Source organism: Botryllus schlosseri, chromosome 9 (assembly GCF_051294905.1).
Source record: "Botryllus schlosseri isolate E-star chromosome 9, Bs_hap1, whole genome shotgun sequence".
NCBI lineage: Eukaryota > Metazoa > Chordata > Ascidiacea > Stolidobranchia > Styelidae > Botryllus > Botryllus schlosseri.
Genome location: NC_137244.1, coordinates 20,391,711 through 20,415,935, shown reverse-complemented (window position 1 = coordinate 20,415,935; position 24,225 = coordinate 20,391,711). Strand labels below are relative to the sequence as shown.

The 24,225-nt window shown below is 40.3% G+C and overlaps 5 protein-coding genes across 10 annotated transcripts in view; 4 read left to right on the top strand and 1 right to left on the bottom strand.

The window, feature by feature from the left end:
• Positions 1-3,483, bottom strand: part of LOC145447155 (serine/threonine-protein kinase ULK3-like) — a 29,966-nt gene extending 26,483 nt beyond the window's left edge. The window contains exons 1-4 of one of the 5 annotated variants that reach the window (XM_080325569.1): positions 2,899-3,483; positions 2,568-2,696; positions 2,362-2,505; positions 1,973-2,093 (exon numbers count right to left, since the gene is read on the bottom strand). In XM_080325569.1, the coding sequence (XP_080181695.1) occupies positions 1,973-2,093; positions 2,362-2,505; positions 2,568-2,669 (367 nt within the window). In that variant the 5' untranslated portion in view covers positions 2,670-2,696; positions 2,899-3,483. Of the gene's footprint in view, positions 1-1,972; positions 2,094-2,361; positions 2,506-2,567; positions 2,730-2,847; positions 2,867-2,898 lie in introns of those variants that run through there. The other 4 variants (XM_080325568.1, XM_080325570.1, XM_080325567.1 and 1 more) reach the window with 4 other exon arrangements.
• LOC145445958 (putative gamma-glutamylcyclotransferase CG2811) overlaps positions 1-18,509 on the top strand; it is a 112,368-nt gene extending 93,859 nt beyond the window's left edge. The window contains exons 2-4 of one of the 2 annotated variants that reach the window (XM_080324126.1): positions 14,112-14,334; positions 14,424-14,497; positions 18,284-18,509. In XM_080324126.1, the coding sequence (XP_080180252.1) occupies positions 14,152-14,334; positions 14,424-14,497; positions 18,284-18,473 (447 nt within the window). In that variant the 5' untranslated portion in view covers positions 14,112-14,151 and the 3' untranslated portion in view covers positions 18,474-18,509. Of the gene's footprint in view, positions 1-14,111; positions 14,335-14,423; positions 14,498-16,023; positions 18,246-18,283 lie in introns of those variants that run through there. The other variant, XM_080324127.1, reaches the window with a different exon arrangement.
• The window catches only part of LOC145445955 (E3 ubiquitin-protein ligase rnf168-like), a 306,333-nt gene extending 282,233 nt beyond the window's left edge, over positions 1-24,100 (top strand). Inside the window, exon 2 of the mRNA XM_080324122.1 lies at positions 23,133-24,100. Within this exon, the coding sequence (XP_080180248.1) occupies positions 23,156-23,875 (720 nt within the window). The 5' untranslated portion in view covers positions 23,133-23,155 and the 3' untranslated portion in view covers positions 23,876-24,100. The remainder of the gene's footprint in view (positions 1-23,132) is intronic.
• On the top strand, positions 3,792-5,921 carry LOC145447161 (diisopropyl-fluorophosphatase-like). Its single transcript, XM_080325576.1, is given in 6 exon segments — positions 3,792-3,962; positions 4,447-4,582; positions 4,649-4,865; positions 5,029-5,166; positions 5,294-5,525; positions 5,556-5,921. Coding segments are annotated over 6 exon segments (1,044 nt in total). The 5' UTR covers positions 3,792-3,934; the 3' UTR covers positions 5,849-5,921.
• On the top strand, positions 8,975-10,244 carry LOC145447160 (putative gamma-glutamylcyclotransferase CG2811). The gene is made up of 3 exons (XM_080325575.1): positions 8,975-9,444; positions 9,503-9,576; positions 9,883-10,244. Exons 1-3 carry the CDS (start codon positions 9,262-9,264, stop codon positions 10,082-10,084), a joined length of 459 nt encoding a protein of 152 aa, XP_080181701.1. The 5' UTR covers positions 8,975-9,261; the 3' UTR covers positions 10,085-10,244.
• Positions 24,101-24,225: the final 125 nt, after the last annotated feature.

The following is a 24,225-nucleotide window of genomic DNA, read 5'->3' as shown; positions in this document are numbered from 1 at the left end:
TAAATGAAAATATGGTCCTCTTTTCAGATTTCCAAAATATGGTAACCATAGAAATTATGGTTGGGGGATATTCATGTCAGAGCACCCCAATGTTGGGATACCCTAACCCTAACCCACTACCAACCCTAATACCCCTCCTCCTCCAACCCTAATATCCCTCTCCCCCAACCCCAATATCCCCCTTCCCCAAACCTAATGTCCCTCCTCCCCTAACCCTAATCTTGGGATACCTCAACCCCAACTTGGACCCTAAACCACCACCAACCCTAATATCCACCCCCCCACCCTAATATCCCCCCTCCCCAACTCTAATGTCCCTCCTCCCCTAACCCTAATCTTGGGATACCTCAACCCCAACTCGGACCCTAACCCACCACCAACCCTAATATCCCCCCACCCTAATATCACCCCTCCCTCAACCCCTAAATTATCCATTGTGATATATATGCAGGGTTGCCATACCGTCCTTATTTCTAACATTTGTCCTTATTTTGAAGGGCCACGTCTTAGAAAACTCAACTGTCCTTATTTCTAAGAAATGTCCTTATTTTTGACTTGCGTCCTTATTTTGTCTTATTTTCAACCACTACAGAACTTCGACCGTTTTCCTCTGGTATCTGTGTTGCATAATTTTCATAAATTATTCTTTTGCGTCGAGATTTCATGACGTCATAAAGGAAAGGAACTCTCGTGACGTACACACCATAAGATTTGACTTCTAAGTGGTGATAGCTCGGGCCGTGAGTGGTTTCGTCTGTACCAAGCTACCACGGCGGACGGCATTTTATCAGTAAACAGCAGTACCAGGTTCCTGCTGTTTGGTCTACAGCAGAATAAGCTCAAGCTGTGGGGTAGGCAGCATTTATTGCGTAGTGAAAAAAGGCGCAGTGCAGTCGACACAGTGGTTAAAAAGTAGTAAAGCTATTAGTCATTGATAAATTGTTCTAAATTATATTGCACTTGCGCACATAGTTTTAGCTACTAATAAGGCTAAATCTGATTAGTTGAAATGAGCAGGCGTAAAAACGTTTTTCGTGACGATTATGAGAGATAATTCAAAGGTATCTAACGAAGTTTTAAGGGCGAGTGTTTCGCACATTGCAATATCTGCAATTGTGATAATAACCAGGAGGCCATAGGAAAGACCACCATTTAAACTCACATTGATACCCCAAACACAAGAAGTGTGTCATAATGATTAATTAGAGCCAGTCGATGAATAATTTTTCTACAAGTCAATGAGCACCAACGACCACAGACGACAAGGCTGCTGCTGGAGACGGTATCTGGGCATTCCATACTGTCAAACGCCAGCAATCATTCCTCACGAAAGATTGCACATCACAATTGTTCAAAGCAATATTCCCTGATTTCAAAATCACAAATAAGTTTTATTCGGCCAGGACCAAGACTACAAGCATTGTTACTGGAGTTCTTGCTCCATACGCTCAAAAATGATTTTGTCTAAACATGGTGTACGGTCTTTTTCCATCTTGATTGACGCCTCTAATCGCAACGTGGTGAAGAAGTTTGGTTTATCACCCTTTGAGGGGGGGGGGCAAGTCCAACGTTTATTTTTTGGGTGGAGGGCTGACGAAGTGCTGTTTCGGCCCTGAGTAAAGGTAAACCTAGACCTGAACTGTCGTGAGCACTTTCTAATAACAAGGAGTTGCTGCAGCAGATTGTTTCTGGCGAAAAGTATGGAATGTGATATACCACGGCTCTTGTAAATACAAAGTATGTTCAAAATCGCTTTTTCATGCTAATCTAATTTTTCGACTGTCCTTATTTTTGGGTATTTGTCGATGGCAACCCTGTATATATGAGAAGGTAGAGATGCAAGACAAGGTAAAATGAAAGCCTCTAGCTGTTTCTGGGTGGTTACATTTTAATCAATGTCAAACTAGCTAAAATTTCGAATAGAATAGGCTTATGCAGGTTAAATCCTTTCAAGCAAAACTTGCACAGTTACCAATCTGTTGGAGAAATCTCTTCACAATATGCTCATGGAGCACTCTCCTTGTTGATATAAAACGAGATAGATCCCCTCCTGCACAGTATTCCATGATAATGTATATATATAATGCATCCCACTGTCAAAAAAGGTAAAATTAGTTATGGTAGGTTTTTTATAAAAATTCAAAGTTTATTAGAGAATTGCCATAAACAAATATATGCAATTGAGAATCCCTTCTAAAGTACACTTGGTTACACGGGTACAGTACTATACCCGTTAGCATACCAGACTAAGTTCTTACTTTGTAAAAATCTAAAACTGATAGGACGACAAGCTGACGGGGCGACAGCAATACCGTAGCATTTGCTAATACAGAATCCAACATGAATGAAGCATAACCAAACCTGAAAATCCACCATTTTCACAATATTTGGATGGTCAATTTGCTTAAGTATTTCAATTTCGACCAGTAAATTCTCAACAGATGATCGAGTCAAGTTAGACTTTTGTATGCATTTCACCGCATGCACATCCCGCTTTTCTCCATTCTGTAAATCAAACGAATAGATAGATTGTAGTGAACTGAACAGTATTGACCGCAATTACATACATTTCTGTAGGCTTTGTATACCGTTGCATAAGTTCCACTACCAAGGCGTTCCGTGAAAACATATCCAGTCAGATTTGGACGTCTTGGTCGTGTTGCACTCATCTTCTCTTCCTCTACGATGATAAAAAGCTATAGAAAAGGAATTAAGGACGTAGTTTATTTTTGCCCTTGATGTTTTTTGCGGCATATAGACCGACTCATGACACACATACACTATACACACGATCAGTGCATATGCATACCACATAGAAGGCTATATCATAAGCATTCTGACATTTACCAGCTATGTATAATGAGAATCACCGTAGAAGGTGGATGCGTAGTTGCGTACCTATCACAGTACCACCACTTGCCGCACGAAATAGTCAATTAGTCATGTAGCCATGCAGTCCGCAGTCAACCTTTCCAGATTTGTTATGGTGATCGTTACTGGACCACAAAGTCACGTGATGAAAATATTCGCATTTCGATTCGATTCGGATTGCAGCAGCATGGCAACAGTCTCTATAATTACTGACAAGCAGAGACGATCAGGATTCATGAGCGGGCCACAATAAGAACTTGACAACGACGTTCACCCAATTCAGCGTAGCCGTGCTGAAGTTAGATTTCGAAAATGTTTACAGAGTCAGATTTTCAGAATAACCGATGTTTATAAATATTGCAGATTTTGAAATTCGTGAATCTGCTCATATATGATCAGGAGTTGTTCTTGGAATATAATTCGGCCTGTGCCGCCATCACCGTGAGTGTGGAGCTTGTAAACTAGCTACTAGTAATAATCATAAAAAGTTTGCACCACGCCAACACGTCCAGCGGTCCAGGTCTGTTGCGCAATGCTTGCACCTGATCTTGTGACAGGAAACAATGACGTATCTTTGCTTTGTTGAGCGCTGTGATCTCCGCGTATTGGCAGAGTAAGTATATGTCATTGAGCAAACCGTATATTTGGAAATTAAATTGAGCAAACCGTATATTTGGAAATTAAATAGAGCAAAGTTAACAGTTTAGGGCAAATTTAGTACTTTATTGCAGCGTAATATTTCCCTTCCAACTCAGCAATCAGACAGCGCTCATCAGTTTCATTAGTAGGCTAATGGAATTCGAAAACTATTATCTGCAATGCATAGTTGTTCATCTCTTCATATCCACTGTCTTAAATATATAAACAACGAAAATCGTATTTAACATATACTAAATCCAAAACTTTTTTCTCTAGCAGCAATGCGGCTACTGATTGGAATTGAACCAAATTCGGCGTGCAGAATTTTTTAGCCTACATAATTTTATCAGGTAGCCAGTGAAATTTGAATAAAATATCTAAGGTGATGGAGTGAACGCATGAAACGCGATCATTAGGTTTGCAGATGTCACTAGATGCTGTTGTGCGCTTCGGTAAGACATCAATTGTGATTTTATTTTTGTTTGTAGAAATATTTCCAAGAATAGGTCTATCAGTCTGGAGGAATTGCTTAATTTACGATCTTTGCGAATTCTGACCATTTGCCTAACTAAGTCTGTACAGTGTACACTATACTTGTGGATTGCAATGAAACGACGGAAACGTTTCCGCGCATTGTATATAATGCTGTCGAACAAAAATTTGCTAATACACATTTGCACACGGCTGTATTTGTACGTTGGCTACGTTGGTAGCTGGATTTTTAACAAACTATATAAGTCTAGTATTTACTTCAGCGATAATGAGTGTATAGTTGTAGATGACGGTGGCAATGCTTGCCGATGCCAATAAAACTATAGAAGCGTTTCCGTGCATCGTACAATGCTTCTAAACAAATATTTGCTAATTCACATTAGTATAGGCGGCTGCATTTGTAGGCGGTTGCTGGATTTTGAACTAACTACGTATACTACACAGCACTATACTACACTTCAGCAATAATGAGTGTAGTTGAAACTAAATTCACGAAAATTTGTGATGGATTACCCGGATCTGAGGGCCCAGTTTTCGATGTTAAAGGTGAATTCTACGCAGTTTCTCCAATGGGGTCAAGGTATTATCCCACTATAACTGTATTTTTGCGAATTCTGCGAGAAACTGAATATGATTTGTGTCACAGAGAAATTGACCAAGTAAATTACAAAGATGGAATATCTGGTAGTTTACACAAGGTAAATTTAGATGATGGTTCCGTGAATACAATTTCTACGCCATCTGTGAACGGATACGGTGGACGGCCCGCCGGCTGCCAGAGTGATGCAGATGGTAATATATGGATTGCTGACATGAGATTAGGAATTATTAGATTCAATAAAGACGACGGGACTTGTGAGCAGGTCAGACCTTCTAACAATTTTTCTAGTCGTCTCCATGTGCGTTTAAGTCCTGGTTGTATTTAAATCAAATGGTTGTTTAAAATTGTTTTTTGTTTTAAATGCATCCCGATACATAGCCAACAATAAAGGCATAGCTCGCATAATGGTCTTGAATGTGCTTCAGATTTCAAGACTTGATGCTGACGGCAACGTTTTAAATGGCTGTAATGATTTGGTTTTCGACTATGATGGTAACTTATGGGTAACAGGACCGGGCAGCCCAATCGCACCGGCGGAAGAAGATAGAACTTTGATTTTCAAGGTAAGAAAATTTCGTAAAATCCCTGGGATGATTTGACTAGTCGATTGCAAGTTACGACACTAGTACGCGTTGTTGCGCATTTGTATAGAGTAGCCTACTTGAGAAAATTCAAACTTACGTTTTCTAGAATCCACTTGGGGTGATTTATTGTTTGAAAAAGGGGAGCTCCGTGCCGATTTTGGTAAAACTGGACCAAAAGTTTCGATTTTGCAATGGCATAGCCCTGCAAGGGAAAAATACCTTGTTAGTGGCTGAAACATTGACTCGGAGTATCATTGCGTTTGACATCAAAGGACTATGGGCGACTATGGGCGAAATTACCTGAAGGTGGGCATCTTTTCCATCCCATACCAGCTTTCGCATAATGACTTGTTCTATTCTGCATATAGTTGGCAAATATGACAACGAAATGAATATTGGCGGCCCCGATGGTATGGATTTCGACGAGAAGGGTCGATTACTGGTTGCGCATCATGGCGGTTCCCATTTGGAAGTTTTCACCGCTCAAGGAAAATTAGAAAGAAGAATTAAATGTCCTTTCAAAACTCCCAGCAACGTACATTTCAAGCCGAATTCCAATCTATGCTACGTAACTGAGCACGACTTCAACGGGGTCTGGATGTTTGAATGGGAAAGTAAAGGCATGCCCATGTACTGTGAATATTTGAATAAATCTTTGTAACTGAAATCATATCTACAAATGCTTCGTGATTACATACGATAAATCTTCAATACATTTGCTTTGCGTCGAATAAGCAGGAGGAATGGAGTGTTCGGGGCAAAGCAGATTGTCGTTTATTGTACAGTGCACGCACATACACACACACTTTGTCATTTTGTGCCAAGGGCTTGGATAATGTAGGCTACTGTTTATAGATCAATGCTTTTTCGGACGACTTCCGTTCGTTGACGATTCCTTTCGTCATCGTTCTCTGCGGATCCACGAGTCCTGATCTGTGTTTTGCTGTCGTCGGCTCCGCAGCTCGGTTCACATTATCTGCCTAGGCACATATGCATGTGCTGGAATGAGATCAGCGATGAGGAGCCGGGGAAAACAGGTAGTTGGTGACTGAAAAAGTGAAACATTGACTTAGAGCAGGGGTTCTCAACTTCCCTCGTATAACGGGCCACATTTTAACAGCGAAAGAGGCTGCGGGCCGCAGAACATTATCACCATGTATTTGCGGGCTACTATTCAATTTAGGCTACTATAGCCCCATTACCAGTCTTATACGGGCATTTAGTACATTTTTATGCATTATGGAACATTGCAGTTACTGTTTTTTGTGAGAATATCTAACTTCCAGTGGCGCAAGTAAATCCCTTCATGGAGCGTACATTGCATACGTTGCCAAGTCGGTGTCTGCACCTTCAACCCAGGGATATCTAGGACTCCTATAGTTCTAGATATCCCTGCTTCAAACCTTCCACAAGAGAACCGAACTCTCTGTTTCAATGCGTGAGCGAGCAAGTATAAAATTACGGTAACTGTTTCGTAACAGAGGCCAATAGCCCTTTGAGCTCGCAGTGATAGCAGAAGAAGTCAGGCGTTCGGGGACATTTCTGAGCAAACCAATCAACTCTTCTCCTTTCCTTCCATGGCTGGAGCCCTACACCAATAGTTACAGAAGTCAGCTTTGTAAAGTTGATGTTTTTTTACTGGTCCCCTCCCCACGTTTGCCCGTCTGCATTTCCTCTGGAAATATGTCCAGTCTGATAAAACGCACTTGGATAATTTTCTATGCCACGTGTGTGCAGTCGGTGGATTCGTCCAATGCTAGGCTAAAGTAGTCTACGTGGAAACGTGTTTCAGAACATGCGATAAAAGATCGACTGTCTTTGCTGTTACTCTTCTGGTGACTGTTGAATCAGACAATTTAGCTTCGAAATTTGTCAGGTGATGTTGGACTTGCTGCAAAGTTCCGGAAACAGCGAATATTCGCACAGTACGTTAAAGTTTTATTGAAGTCACACCTTCTCTAACAGATTCTTTGGTTTAGCGATATTCCAAGCAATTATGAGCAATGCGTCTGTTACGTATTCGGCAATTTTAATAATGCCTCGCAACATGGATTGGTGGGCTTGAAACCTAGCTAGCAACGTTTTCTCCCAGATCAGGCAGTACAACTCCAGAAGAAACTATCGTGGTACCATTTTAAGGTTCTACGCTTCGTTACAACAACTGTTCTTCGACACATGTGACACATCGGTCATCCATAACAATACCGTGCCAGTTGTAATTGCGTTCCTACTGAAAGATGTCGCGGGCCGCAAAATAATCGTCTGCGGCCGCATGCGGGCCGCGGGCCGCGGGTTGAGAACCCCTGACTTAGAGCATCGTCGCATTTGACACAGGATTAACGAATTTATCAATAGGCAGATATAGCCGAGATTAGACAAATGTTTTCTTCCCGCAGCCGCATTAGATATCAAATATAACTTTCGATTAGTTTGCATATTATGCAGGGCCTATATGTAGGGTTGCATTTAAAACTAAAATCAATTTAAAACAAAGATGTTTAAAACAAGGCCCTTGTTTAAAACACGTTTTTTTTCCTAAAGCCATGGCGTCACGAATATTCAATTGTGATGCCATTGTGGATTGACATTGAAAGTTGAAGATATATAGCTCCTTTGACGAAATAGCCTATCTATGCGTAGCCTACTTTAGCTGTTGAACGGACTATTTTGAGGGTTCCAACCATCCCATATCGTATATACGTCGTCTCATCGGGTGGTAGTCGTCAGTAGGCACACACGACGTGTTTTTAGAAAGTATTCACACAATTATGGCATAATTATACAACTTAAAAAACACATTTTAAAGCCTTTGTTTAAAACACTGTTTAAAACATGTTTTAAACAAAGTACTTTAAACAATCATTTTTTTTAATGCAACCCTACCTATATCACATTAAATATGATGACAAGATGAATATCAGCGATCCGGACGGTTTAAATTTCGACGAGAAGGTCCATGGTTGAATGGTGGCACATCACGGGGGACCCATTTGTAAGTATCCTGTGGGAAAGGTAATTTGAAAAGGATAATAAAATGCTCTTCAAAACACATATTCCTTGCCTAATTTTGAAGTCAAAATCTCACTTATGTTACGGAAATAAGCAATGATGCGAGCATGAATTTATCGGGAGCTAGGTCTAAAAAAGTAGATGTATTCTGAATAGCTTAAAATGTGTATTGTAGCCTACTTTTATCACTATTATAACTTAGCATCTGCATGCCAAAACGTAATCAAATAGGCAGGCAGATTGTGTTTGATTAGGCCTACTTTTTTCGCATACCGGCTGAACATATAACAAAAGATCAATATTCGATGATTGTTAATTAGTGAAAGATGATACTAATACTAAACCAGTGAAAGCCATCTTCCGATAGACTTCTGTGAGCTCCGATTTAATAAGTATTATTTTGAACAAAATTTTTAGCTAATAGAATAACGCTTCGAAAAATCTTCATCAAAATCTCTCGTCACGTTATACATATATGTGACGTCATATAGAATCGGGTATACGCCGATGGCTACCATATTTCCACATTTTAATCCCGGTCTCCAAAAAAATTAAACAAAGTTGGTCATATTCTTCAAGTCAGCAGAGTAAAAAAATTCACACCATACATTTATTGCTTTCCAGCATCCATCAACTCTGAAGGTGATATTGATTTTGACATATTTAGTGAAGAATATACGCAGGAGTAGCTTGTGCGTCTGATGTCGCTTCTAGTTGGATATTGACTAATGATATTGCTATAGCCATCCGCCGGTACGTAAACGTACGTAGGACAACGCGGCACTTTGTGTCCATTTGACTAAGTGATTCGAATTCTTGAGATCTGAGTGAGCTATCTGACGAGCACAAACCCGATGGCCGCAGAATCTGCTACAGCAAACTAAATACACGCAAACTCAAATGAATCTAGACAAACAATACTTATTTGCTTATCAGAGCACGCCTTCAATATAGCGCAGTTGTGTAGTTTGCAGAGACAGGGTGAGCAGTAATACATGACCGACTAACGGTACACGCATCCGTGCAACCAATAAAGTCGTCGTCGAAATTTGAAAGCCTAGCGCGATGAACAGAGTATTTCTGTACGGAACATTGAAACGAGGACTACCGAATCATGGTTTATTGGAGGACGAACAAAACGGTAAAGCTGTATATGTCGCAGAAGGATTAACTGCAGAACAATATCCATTGGTCGTAGATACCGATTTCGGAATACCATTCGTTCTCAACAGCTCTGGGCAAGGAAAGGTATAAACTCCATCCAGTCCGTATATATATATATTTTAATAACGCAGAGTTTTCATAGAACGTCGAAGGAGAAATATGGGACGTTGACAATGCGATGTTGAAAAAATTAGATCGACTAGAAATGCACCCGGAGTATGTATAAATATATATATATTGGTTAATTGGCTATTAAATCATAAATCATGTGTGTAATATAGCGCTCGGTTAGATTTCTAATAGGCCATAATTTCCCCCGATTGGCAATGCTGTTGCGTAAATCGGGCATTTATAGACAAACCACTTTCCCTCAAATAGAAAGTGTCAATACCTCGACATTACAAAAATGCTGAGACATATACTTTTCATTTCGTGTGTCCACATTTCTGAGGCCTGAATATGCCCTCAGAACCTATCGAAAAATGAAAACATCAACATTTACCTATCTTTTTTCCTATACAGTTGGTACACCAGATTTCAGAAGGAGGTTACCATGCCAGAAGGCCAGGGTGGCAAGACGACAACGACATGCTGGATATATATTTTGTGCGATTTTAATCCCAAACTCTTATCGTGCGACTTCATAGCGAAATTTAGTGGATCCAGATATGCTGCACGCGGTGATAAAATGAAGGATTTTGACCCATGGTCGTTCAAAAAGTAAGCTGGGAGCCCCTTCACGTCCTTCCTATTCCGTTTCGCATCGCCATGGGTAATTTTACGTTTCATTATTACAGATTACATATAAAATTCATTTCATTTATCTCAACGTTGATCGCGATGTAGTGTCTGTCTCGGCTTTGGATGTATATTCAAACACTTTTTTGCTGGTGACGGAATTTTGGCTTCAGGTCTTGGTATAGTATTACTTGTCGTATTGGGTGTGCTGTTCTCAAATATCAAAAAAGTATTAAACTATATTCGAGTGGTTAAAGTCAATTTGGACCAGGAAAACTAATCGGGCTTTGACATACGACCAGGGATATCTAGAACTTCTAAGCTGTCACGTGACTTGAGCTGTCACGTGACCGGACAAGTCAGATTTTGACGAGATGGTGGAGATCTCAGCTTCTTGCGCGGTATAGGTCGTGGTTTCATTCCCAACTGGGTCAGACCATTATAATAGGATCTTATACTAAATCGAAATAATGGGCTGGACTGAATTGAACTGAACTGCGTCTGAGCACACCGGGATTGCGTGGAGAGGGAATAGTCCATCGTGGATTAGTGGTGTTGACTCAATTCCATAGTAAAATAGACTAGCATAGCAATTCTTTACGCAGTCGATGAAATTGCCTCGGCATTCAACGCAACTGCAATCTGCATTATAATACAGATCGAATAACAATATCGTAATTTCGTACCGTACAAAACTGGGCGAAAATACTGTACCGTAACTTCGTTCCGTGCTTTTCGCCACAATCCAATCGTACCGTACCAATTCTATTCAGTTCAGTTTCAAACACCACAACAATGAGATACAGTGAATAGATGAGAAGGAATCTAAATAACGTGCCAATTCCAAATAACGGGATGCATGATAGACGTGCGATCGCACTGTAAATCCATCGGTGCAAAAATCGGCGAATTTATCAGATTTCCACCATAGCGTGGGTAGTAAGAATTTTGTCATGAAATAATAATCGTCTGATCATATTTTCATCTGAACAAAACACACACAATGTACAATGCTATAAGACACAATGCAATGTAATTAACATATAGGAGGATGCCGAATTGCCGAACGACCAATTGCCGCGCAATAGCGATCTCTTAAACTGGCATCCGCTTTCGGCCTGTGCCTGATTTCACAGTTCCTTTTTCGATGTTAGTATCTATTCCATGGCTCTTTCTCGCTCTTTGCATTCCTTGTGAGTGCGCTCTTTCATCGGGTCTTTTTCTCTCCCTTGCATGGATTTCACAGACCATTGGTACGCTATGCTTGTGCCCGTATACGAACATATTTTCTCATCGTTGAGCTACCGTCAGAACTAAACATTTTGAAATATGTGATAGAATTTGTACATGAGTTGTAGTCGGTTTATTTAAAGAGCTGGGTGAATTGCCACTCTTTTTCATTTTCCAAATAAATAACATTATAATAGTAATCTCCGTAAAAATTGGTGTATTTGACTCATTTACACCCCCGGAATAGGTGTGAAAGCACTCTTTGGCGCCTGAAAGTGCCGTAATTTGAAAATCTTAAAAGAGGACATATTTTCTACATTTTCAGACTTTTTTTACCAGAAAAAAATCCGGAAAATGGTAAATTTACTCCGAGTTTACAGTTGGTTGACTAAAAAAAGGTCAAATTTCCTATATCTCAGTCCGCAGCTTTCACATTCATTTAACCAAAATTTCATAGGACATAGCCTATTCTCAAAATGGTAAAATGGTATCGTAAACCTATGGTAAACCTATGGTACGGTAAACTTGTGGTAATGGTGAAAATCTGATGAATGCACCTATTTTCACACCCGCGGATTTACACGCAGTAGATCGTCATCGACGTACTGAGCATCCTACAAGATACTCGAAAGCCTGGTGCGATAATTTCTCTAGCAAACCTCGAGACTTCCAAGGTGCTCGAGGCCATTGGAAATGGTGGATTTTGTTCGTCAAAAGTGTTTTGCTAAAAGTGAAAATTTGCATCCCATATAGGTCATCTCTTTTCAAATGAAAAGATAAAATATTAGTATCAGTTTTTATTCATATTTTCATCATTTCAAAACATCACAAGACTGCGATACAATGAAAAGATAGGAAGGTCTCGAAACAACTTGGAGTAGCCTTTAAGACAGGGGTGGGCAAACTACAGCCCGCGGGCCGCATGCGGCCCGCAACATCATTATGTGCGGCCCACGAGTGTCCATTGAAACTTTAAAATAATATTGATAAAATGCGTACCGGTACTAAAAATCGAATTATTGCAGGGACTTGATTAAACCTTTTCTTAGTATATTTCACCATGATAATTTTAAGACAGTGGTTCTCAAACTGGGGTGCGCATGTAATATTATTGCTCTGTATTTAGTCTGAATTTCTTACTTTAGCCTAACATCTCTCATCCACAGTCGTAACCTTCCGTGTCACCAAACTATCCGTTTGCTAGCATCCTGGTTGCGTTTTGTGATATGAAGATAAGGGGCGGGGGGGGGGGGGGGGGGGCGAAATCTTTCACCATCATAAGGGGGGGGGGGCGTGTCTTAAAAAGTTGGAGAACCACTTTTCTGAGGTAAATACTTCCTATATTATTTTTTATGTTTAATTTCTGTCGCAACAGCCCGATCTCAAGGCCCACGCAATTTTAAAGGTTTCCACTGCTAAACATCACAGTAATCATAAGCGATTGCCATAATTCGGGGTATTTATATTTTATCTACACATAGGCCTACTAGAAGCGTATTTGACGCTAACATGGTTATGATGCTGTCAGCATTGTGTCAGGGATAGTATATCTAGAAACTCTAGAGTTTCTAGATATCCCTGCATTGTGTGTCCTGGAATTGAACAAAAGCGGAGTTAGTAAATCTATGAACAGATCGCTGCTCAGAAATTTCAATCCTGTTCTAAGAATCGGGACACCAAATTTCATTGCTATAGTTTTGACTAATTGGTTATTGTGGTCGACCAGCCTATGAAATCTCGCCACTATGTTTCTGACGCGTGTACGGTATCATCAGAGCAATGTTTGGTTTGTTTTAAATAAGCACATATATTATCTCCATGTCCTCACTATATAATCAAATGCCGATATTGCGTTTTAGTTTATAATCCCAATTTTATATAGTGCGGCCCGCGAATGGATTCAGATGTTGAATGCGGCCCGCGAGCCCAAAATTTTGCCCACCCCTGGTTTAAGATCACTATAGATAACTATTAACTAACCTACGGATAGATGCGCAACACGTAATTCACGGTCGAGAGATGCGACAACGGCAGATTTGTTGTCGCTTCACAGCATGAAACGGCAACGTAATTGCTAATCCCATAGATGACGACCCGAGCGCTCTAATTAAATAAAGTAGATCTTATTTGAAAGCTACAGTCGCGTTTATTCTAACAATATACATTAAACTTTCATCAAGGCAATGGAACCACCCCGAAATAGCCTTCAAAGTCCGGAAATCGGCATTGTTCCAAACAATCGCAACCACGCAGGACCGTTGTTATGGTCATTGTGCTGCGCCATTGCTTGCAGATTGTGGCCGCCGCTAACGATTATGGTAAATTATAGATAACTAACCTAGTTAGTTATCTATAGGTAAATGAGCAATTGAGCATTGGTAAATGTCACCATGACAACGGCAGCCGGAATCGATGGAAATATAGGTATTCATTTACAATGATGATATATATCTACGAAAAATCTTCTCGCTTGTGGTCGCTGGAGAGACCCCGGCGACAATAGTGCATTATCACATCGCCACTGACAAGTTACAAGCCTTGAGCTATGTAAACAGTATAGTCACAACGCAACTATCACGATGAGAGCGGGAAATGATCTGTAGTGTCATCGCGTAGCCGTTCAACGTGCATCGCGCATAACTGTAGGGAAGTTTGTCATCATGCCGTAGATAGGCTTTTTAGGCTATTGAACTGGTACGCTGAAGGAATGTTATGTAGATTACGTTCTCGGATTGAGCTGGCGAAAATTCGTGCTGCCGTGCATTCATACATAGAATTTTCAGAGAAATAACAGGCAGTGTACGACTGTACAGTACATGCAACATGAATAGAGTTTTTGTTTACGGGACTTTGAAGCGAGGGCAGCCGAATAATAACCTATTGCAGGACAAGCAAATCGGCACGTCGAAGTATATTGATGACGGGGTTACGTTGCAGAAATTCCCGATGGCCATTGAACCTGATTTCGGGATACCATTTGTTCTTGATGAAGCTGGTGACGGTCAGGTAACTGAATATAGCATTGTACAGACGGATGTATTCTAATTGGATACCTAATTTAAAATGACAAGTAAATATGTCTGTTAAATTCTTAGAATATTGAAGGTGAAATATGGGATGTAGATGATGCAATGTTGGCAAAACTCGATCAGCTTGAAATGCACCCCGAGTAAGTAACCAGTTCATATTTTGTACTGATGAGCCGGCTAATATATGGGCATGGTCAGTATATTCTCGTAATAATAAACACGTATAAGATGATCGTGATCTTCCCTTTCGTACTCAGGTTAGCCTGTGACTCAAGTACATTTCATCGCGACTAGAATTGGAAAAAATCGAATACCTTGGTAATCCTATTCCGATTCGAGCATTGAGTTCAGACTTGTACAAACTACTGGATTATCAAAAAGTACGACTAGAACTACTCAATTTTTAAAACTCGTAAGTAGAACTGAAACTAAAACTACTTAATTTTCAGAATCCACAACTATAACTGGAACTATAGAACTACTCCTTTTTTGAACTCGTAACTAGAACTAAAAGTTGAACTATACTCACATTTCAAAATGCGCAACTTCTAGAACTAGAACTAGAACTACTCACTTTTCAAAACCTGCAACTAGAACTTACGACTTATAAAATTAATAGGCTACATCACAGAATATAGTGCAAACTTTTGCCTTGGCCTGTCAACGTATTCCTGCTTCTCATTCTCAGAAAATTAATTGCTCACCTCTGGCGTAGGGTTTTCCAAGTCATTGAATGTCAAGAACCGTACTGAACTGGATCACACTCTCCTGGGCAACACATATATTTCTATATTATCGGTAATATCATACATAGAATCGATATTTCAAAAGGACGGGGTTTCGACTCTTTCGAGTTTGAAATGGAAGAGATTTCGACCCCAAAACCCACCCGCAGGCTACGCCACTGTTAGTAGTGATGGCTCTGTGCTAGCAATGGCTGCAAGAACATCACACAGCAGAACACCGTTTTCTCGATTCACTCAAAACAACGACACGTGCTTTCTAGTTGTTCGCAACTAGTGTTTTATTTTTCAAATGTGAAACTAGAATTACTTAATTTTCAAAATCTGCATCTTTATCCTTTTCATCCAATCAAAATACATAACAAACAGACGGCAATGATGAAGGTACGGAAAATATGCATGCACAATGCACATGCACTTTGCGCAGTAGCCTCGGTAGCCTATCAGATAGGAGTGACCGATACTACCTTGAAGGTTAACTAGTCACACCCGCATCAAACAGGTACACCTGTTTCTAGTCTGGCCGTAAAATGTTAGTTAAAAAAGGAAAAGAAAAAAGAAAAATTAAACGATGGTAGCAGCAAATGATCAATGGAACAATGTTTGGGCGAGGTAGGGTAACAGTGTTAATATGACGACAACAGGTAAATCAGCAGGTATTTTTTTAAATCTATTATGAGGCAATTCACGGATGTGTTGTGGTAATGCATTCCTAGAACAGCATCTCGTCGGCTATCCGACAGTCGTCGAGCATGTCTGCATTCAAGACGAAATACAAGCAATTTCTTCTAAATGAATACTAGTCAGCCTTCAGGATTACCGGGATTGCCACGACCTACCATCGATCTCGCCTTCCGCCACATGCCACCTCATTTTGTCACTTGCGTTTTATATTCTCTGCTTTACTTTTCATTACTTTTCAGTGTGCAATGTGCATGCATCTTCTCTAATTCGCCTTGGACAAGGTGGGTGTCTGATCTCCAAGACTACTCCAAGTCGTTTCGACATCTTCCTATCTTTTCATTGTATCGCAGTTTTGTGGTGTTTTGAAATAATGAAAATATTAATGAACTGATACTGATACTAACTACGCACTATTCAGTATCCGCATATAGAACTACTCAATTGTAAAAAAATTGGCAACTAGAACTAAAAGTACTCAAAAAATGTTAGTTAGTTTACCGTCAACTAACCCAGTGAGTAGTTCGTACAAGTCTGATTAAGTGTAGGGGAGACCGGTGACAATTGTAACACTTTTTGTATTTTCAAACATTATGTGTGTCTCTCGTGGATATTTTATTTCCACTAGAACTTTTATATAAAGAAGCCAGCAACCCGATAGTTGATATAAAAACTGAAGCGGAACTCAGTCAACAATCAATCATGGAGATTTTGGGTCGCGACAATCGTCGCGAAAATGTTACAATCGCCCAAACCCAGGGGCAATTGTAACGCGCATGCGGGGCAAGTATAACAGTGTTATTTATAACTAAAAACAAATAAAATGAACAATAAAAACGGGAACTCAAATTGCATTATTGCATTAAACTAAAAAAAAAGTTTGAACTGCTCCAGACTACGCCGACTCCTCCAGGCTACCGACAAGATAGCGTAATGATGAAGCGTCCGGCTCCTTGATCGGTAGGTCGTGGCTTCGATCCCCAGCCGGGTCAGGCCAAAGACCCGATTAGTAACACTGGTATCCCTGACTTGCCCGCTTGACGCTCATGCATTACTGGTATAGCATGGAGGGAGGTGCAAGACTTAGAAAACCGCCCAAGGTTATATCTGCACCTTCCTTGTCTGGCGGCATATGCACATCATGCACTCATGGTGTGCATATGCAGTATGCACAGATTGTGTGTATTTGAGGACACAACATTGTGCGGCATCAACGCTATTGGTATTCTTCTATTCTGTACAAAATTAAAAATCAATTATTCACACCAAATGACAAAATGTAGGTTGGCGATGCTAAAAGTCGGGATGAAGATTCAGTCATGGGCAAGTTCTTAAGTGACCATTGAAGGTCGACACACCAAAAGTCGACCAACATGAGCTAGGGTAGAAGAATCACGGAAATAACCGGACCCTAAGATCCACATAACCACTTCTGTATGGACGTTCCGACAGAGGATCATGTCAGATCTGGTATGGTAAGGTAGTGTCTGTTCTAGTATTGAACTTCTGGCTGTTGCAAGATTCATCTGCAGCATATAAGGGTTCTACCAACATCTGAACACAGATATTCAGCATTGAAAAGATATGGTAACGGGGAAAAAGTAACAGAGTGTTTCAATACAACTGCCCCTGACACGCTCGGCCATGATTAATGTCTCAGTATGGTACCTTCCCGGCGATGCAAGTTCTAGTTTTCCTATCACCACTGTGGACTTTAACATTTGTCCAGCTACATATATTACATTGCAACCACTTGAGGTATTATTCTTCTGAACAAATTATTCCAGACCAGAAAAGATTTACTCAAGTGTCCAAAATTTCGTTTTTTTTTCAAATTATTCCGGGGTTTCGCGTCGTAGCTCAACGTAACTTCAGGTATATTAGGAGACATAACTACCGCATGTGCACTCGAAATATGGAGGCGATTTCTCCATCCTACGAGCGGTGAGGTCGATTGTTCGATTTGTCCCCGGTCTCCCCTAGAGTAGAGTATTTAAGTATGTGTATGTCTGTCCCCTATTATGAGGTCATGTCAGAATAAATAACTTCATAGATTTAAATGTGTCCCTTTTTGCTACCACAAAGAAAATAATACCAGTTACTTCACAGCAATTATAATTTAGTAAATTATGACTATGACTATATTTCATGGCTTTTATGGTGACAATGCTGCGATTCGCTCACTACATCGCAGAGATGTTGTTTCCACATGCACCTTGTACTACAATAGCAGCTGCATGTTTTGAATACCGTGATACCAAGAATCGTCGCTTCAATGCTCCCAATGGCGAAAAGGAATTATCGACACTATATAGGCGTACAATCGATACTCGACTCGTCATCGAAAACTCGAATCGTTTTGCCCTGCCCACTCCCAGCACTATTCGTAGCATTGAATGCGAACCTCTTACGGCGACATATTTTGGTCGTATTTTGATTGAATATATTTTGTATGATCATTCAATTTGGTATGTGAACTGAGCAATGGTTTTGTACTCGTAGTTGGTACACACGACTCCCAAGAGAGGTGAAGACCACGAGCGAAAAGTTAACAACAACCTGCTGGATCTACATTTTATGCGACTTTAACCCGAAGTTATTGTCTTATCCTCAAATATCAAACTTCAGGGGATCGAATTACGTTTCACACATAAATAGAGTGGGTTTTGATCCCCGTACTTTCAAAGCATGAATATATGTTTCCAATAAAATTCAATTCTGGTTGAAATTGTGCAGGATTTGATGTTTTGTCAACTGGAAATCGGGTAACATTGTGGAGTGTAGGGTAGATCATAAATAAATATCGCATTACACGGTTCAGGTTTGCAGATACAGTTGTGGACTGTACAAGTGTGAATTGATAAATGATTCAATTTTAGCCTCGTTTTATCGGGGGATTTACTTTGTCAGTGGTTCCAGAAAACGACTTCTAAAAGCATCCTTGATTACACAATAAATCACGGTCGCAAGTCAGTCTTACTCGAGTCCATACAGCCCTGGATTATCGCATTTATTTGTCTGGTACTTCGTAAACCACTGGTCTATAGCTATAATCCAGGGATATACTGCTATACTATGTACTAGGGTGAATTGAAAATAACTTCTTTTTTTTAATCGAAAAAAGGGGGTTCTTAAATCCTGACAAATCACACAAAACTTCAATCAAAATCAACGTTAGGGAATTACCACCATTTTCCAGCCGGCAACCCCCAATTGGGGGGTAAAATGGCCCATCTCGGCAACCGCTGGTCGTAGAGTCATGATATATAGCTCAAAATCTGTGGAAACATGTTTTTAATCTGTCTTAAGAAAGTTTTCTCTATTGTTACAGCCCAAAATCACTAAAATTTGAAGCGGGTAAATGGCGGGAGTAACTATGTTACATGTTAGTGTGATTTACACAATAACAGCTAAACAAATGAATATCATTATGTAAAAGCTCACTGGTAAGGGATGTTTCTCCATCCATTTTTGAACAGGGCCGCGTGCGATTCACCTGGTACTTGCGGGCTACCTGGGGCTCGTGGGCACCGCATTGGTGACTACCGTACGTAAGTAACTGAAGTATGGTTTCAGTATTACGATATGAGCTGTAGTGGCGTATTATATACCGTTTGCAATAGTTATGTACATATTTGTAAGTACTGGAAACATGGTAGGCCAATTATTATATCCAAATCCACATTGTTGGCGCGCAAAATTTAATAGACTGCCACCCTGTGGATGTCGAGGAAAGCATTTCGCTACCGCGCAAAGTCCGATTGTTGTGGTTATGTTGAAGTTTCCTACCCCTTCTTGGTTTGAAGCGTAGATTTTCGGTTTGCTACTGTCACAGCGGTAGGACGACGATACGCGCGCACCTGTACATTTGAAGAATACCAACGATATGAATCAATTACCCGCGATAATTCGTCTCAGGATAACTGTACCGATGTTCTCGCGAGCAGCTTCGACCAAGGGTGAGGGGCCTTCAAACCATCCAAGAACACCTAGAGGCCGTTTCGATGCCGAACAAAATCCGAATAATGCACCAGAGAAAAAGTCACCGGTAACGAACAAACCTTCAAGTCCCAGTTCAGTAAATGAAAATGTCAATCCTGTTACCGGTGAAGTCAACGGTCCAAAAGGACCAGAACCCACACGTTATGGAGACTGGGAAAGAAAAGGAAGAGTCTCCGATTTCTAGACTTTATGGAATATAATCTTACATCTGCATCGGCTCATGTTTTGACCTTGAGGTGAGGGTGCATCATATTCCCCTTAATTTTTGTAAGGTACTGCTGGTCACGCCGCCATGCTAGCCTCGATCCAATACTATATTCTAGAAAATTAATTTGAAGTAACATTTCTGGCAAGTTTTTTCGCGATCAAACTGTTGACAAAATAATCATCACTTTTGCATGTGATGGGTTCAATGTAAATTTAATTTACCACATTTTTCCACGATTAGGAAGATGTTGCTTGAAAAAGGGCAAACACATTCACTACCAGGTCCTCGTAATTCATTTGGCATGACTTTTTCATGCCAAGGAGTAATTTGGTTGAGATGCTGTCAGTCTCACGGGCCGCACTCTGGGGCACCAGTGCTCTAGGATATATATTACGTCGTATCGCTGAATTCCCCAGGCTGGAAACCTCTACCCTTCTTCCATAAGACAATAGGTCTAATCCCCAAAATATTAGTCTTGTTGAAGTTGGTTTTATTTGAGAATATTTCAACATTTAGTACTGCCATGTTGAATTTTGTTTCATCCAACAGTCATGACATTTGGTTCTTTGTTCTCATTATAATATTCTAGACACCGAGTATGGCTAGGCTATGTCACTGATATAGTATCCCAACTGATCATTATTTGTGATATGTCAGCGTAACCGACTTCTGCCTTCGAGTTTCGAAAATATATTGCTCTTCATTGAATTCCATTCAATGTCTGTTTACTGCTTCAATTAACATTTTAACTGTATTTATCTGTAAATTTTATATAGATTTTCAACTTCTTTTGCGCTCAAGGATCGAGATCCTTTATTCCAGGGGTTCTCAACCCGCAGCCCGCAGACGTTTATTTTGCGGCCCGCGACATCTTTCATTATGAGCGCAATTGCTACTGACAAAGTATTATTACATAGGCCTATTAATTTAGCTACTTAGTTCTCTTACGGAACCGTCTCTGTTTCGTTTGATTGCTCATTCCTTGATGTGTTCTGGTTTCATGAAATATGCTCAGTTTAGATTGTTATTGTTTTGAATCGGTATTCGGCTGGACTCTGGTTCAAGAGAATCCCGTTTAAAGATTGTTTCACTCACCGCGAATGGTTTGAACAGAAACATGAACAAGGAACGGGAAATTAAACAGCAAAAACTGCATTTGTAACTCTGTGTGGAACAATGAATTTGCTTTCTCATATTTGTCGAAGAACAGTTTTCGTATGTCGTAACGAAGCGCAGAAGACTAAAATGACACCACGCCATTCTCCTCTGGAGTTGTACATATATCACCTGATCTTAGAACAAACGTTGGTAGTTAGGTGTCAAGCCCGGCAATCCATATCTCGAGTCATTGTTGAAATAATTGCCGACGATGTTACAGACGCATCGTTCAAAATTGCTTGGAACAACGCTAAACCAAAGAAATCTGCTAGAAAAGGTGTCATTTCAATAATACCTTGACATAGGCTTACCATACGTCCTCTTTTTTGAAAGTGTCCTCGGAGGACGCCCTTTTGTCCTCTTTTTTGAAAATTTAGGTCAGATTTAGAGCAAATTGCGAGTGATATGCCGCAAATTAGCACAGAAATGAAGCTCCGGCGGGTATTTCAGAGTGAAAATTGGTGATTTTAGCTTTTTTTTTAGTCATCCACCTGGAGAGAAAAACGGTATTTTGAGTTATGGGCGGAAAAGTTGACCTTTTTTTTTAGTCAACCGATCACAAAGTGGGAAAAATTCACCGGTTTTTGGGATTTCTACTCCGGTTTTGCGAGTTGCAAATTTCTGAAAAAGTGTCCTCTTTTTAGATTTCCAAAATATGGTAAGCCTACTTGACATGGTGTGCGAATATTTATCACCTAACAAATTTCGAAGCTATAGTTGTCTGATTAAACCGTGAAGAGAAGAGTGACCAACGATATCAGCCGATCTTTTATAGCACATTCTGAAACACGTTGCCGCGTATACTACTTTAGCCTAGCATTGGACGAATCCACCGACTCCACAGACATTGCATAGCTAATTATCGGTGTGCATGTTATCAGAGTGGACAATGGACGTATTTGCAGAGGAAATGCTGGCTAGGCAAACGTATGGAAGGTGACTAGCGAAAAGCATCAACTTGACAAAGCTGACTTCTGTAACTATTGGTGCAGGGCCCCCGCCATTGTAGGAAAGAAGAAGGGTAGATTGTTTGCTCATAAATGACCTCGAAGGCCAGACTTCTCATATCACTGAGAGCTCAATATGATAACGGCCTCCGTGATGACAAAACGAGAAAGTTACTGTAATTTTATATTTTCTCACTCACGCATTGGAACAGATAGTTCGCGGTTCTCATGGTGGAAGGGTTTGAAAGTACATATGCCGACCAGGTAGCGAATGTGATGCACGCTTCATGAAGGGATTCACTGTCGCCGTGGAAGATACATATTCTCACAGAAAGTAGCATAATGAACGCTCTCCATTAATCCTTCAGAATGCATTAAAATGTACTAAATACCGGTATACGACTGGCATTTAGCGCTACAGTCACCTAAATTTAATAGTAGCCCACAAATACATGGTATTAATGTTCTGCGGCCCGCGGCGTCTTTTGCTGGTAAAATGCGGCCCGTTAGACAAGGAAAGTTGAGAACCCCTGCTTTATTCTATTCCATAGCATAGAATGGTCTGAAACTTCTGATTTTCTTTCAATGAGCTACTTATTCCTTATATTTGCTTGAATTTCAAGGAGTCTAATATCCTAAGTATGCTGACGTGCATTAGACATAGTGAAGGTCATTTGCGATTCAATATCTGCATACTAGTAGTATTATTGTGCTGTGTTGCAGTGGTATTTCTGTCTATGTTGTTTAGGGTTACAATATGCCCCAATGTTGTTGCCATATCATAGTTGAGGATCCTCTGTAGCTATCTGAAATCACTTGATTATGAAAATATTGTACCGTAATTCTTAGTTCTCAAATTATCGTTCAGGGTTAATGTGACTATTTTTTTAGTTGGAATTTCATATCAATAGTCATTTCTCAACCTGAGTGAAGAGTCTGTCATCACCTCATGTAGGCTATCTGCTAATGATAATAATTGAGTAAATATCTTTGATTTGTGATCGGAAATTTTATCATAACCTTTTGATTTTGGCAGCTTTAAGGAATAATGCACTTATCATGACTGCAAATGACATGAACAAAACCTTGTCACTGGATGATGTCATGTGCCCTGTGTGCCTTGACATTGTCATTGAACCGGTGACAATGTCCTGTGCCCATGAACTTTGTAAAGAATGCTACATGGAACATTTTAAATCTTGTGATTTTTTCTGTCCAATATGCAAGAAACGCCTCAGCACCTGGGCTCGTAAAGCGATAGCGAATGGAACATTAGTGAACGAGAAGAAATGGAGTCTTATAAAGAAAGAGTATTCTGATTTAATTGAAAACAAAGAGAGGGGCATTGCAAATTTGGTCTTCCTTCAACAAGGCCGGCAGCACATCGATATCAAAGTAGCTAAACCTGGAGAAGTGAATGCGGAATACGTTGAAATGAGACAGCAATGGCTTGTCGAAAATTCAGTCCAAAAACAAAGTGAGGAAGAAGCATCTCTGAGACTTGTCAAGCAATTACTAGAGGAGGAAAAGAGAGAGGCAGAACTCGCTAAACGACTGCAACAAGAAGCCGACAAAAAACTGGCATTGCGAATCAGTAAGGAACTTGAGATTGATGTAAGCCCAAGTAAAGTCAATAAAGTGATTTTACGCCCCCGTCAAGCGCTGACGCCGATTAATAGAAACAAAGGGGAATGTAGCAGCGCTAGTACGCAATCTGCGTCAAAACCGAAAAAGGTCACTGCTCGTAAAAGGAAGAGATGTCGTAGCGAAGAGTTTTGATGGGACTGGAATAATGACGTCCGTATATATAGTTTGTTTATATGTTTTGTTTGTCCTTTGTTCTGATATTCATCTTTAATTACTGTTAAGGTGTTTTGTTGCAGCCATTCCAACTGGAAATATGCACGAGCAATGAAAGAACCCTGCTAATATTGGTTGTGTTTCATTGTACGAATGCAACTTGTGAGTGCTTTGTTGCTCGTTCTCAAGTAAATTTTCTCATTTGTTGCAGTACTGGTATCTTATTATTATGCATGTTACATCCATTCTTGGGTTGCGGGATGGTGACTTATTTGAACCACATCCACAGACAATTGTCATACAAAAGAATGCACCCACGTCACTGCTGG

Coding starts and splice junctions, on each gene's coding strand:
- LOC145447160 (XM_080325575.1), top strand. CDS start 9,262: ATGAACAGAGTATTTCTGTACGGAACATTGAAACGAGGACTACCGAAT. Junction 9,445..9,502: donor ACAGCTCTGGGCAAGGAAAG/GTATAAACTCCA, acceptor GAGTTTTCATAG/AACGTCGAAGGAGAAATATG. Junction 9,577..9,882: donor CGACTAGAAATGCACCCGGA/GTATGTATAAAT, acceptor TTTCCTATACAG/TTGGTACACCAGATTTCAGA.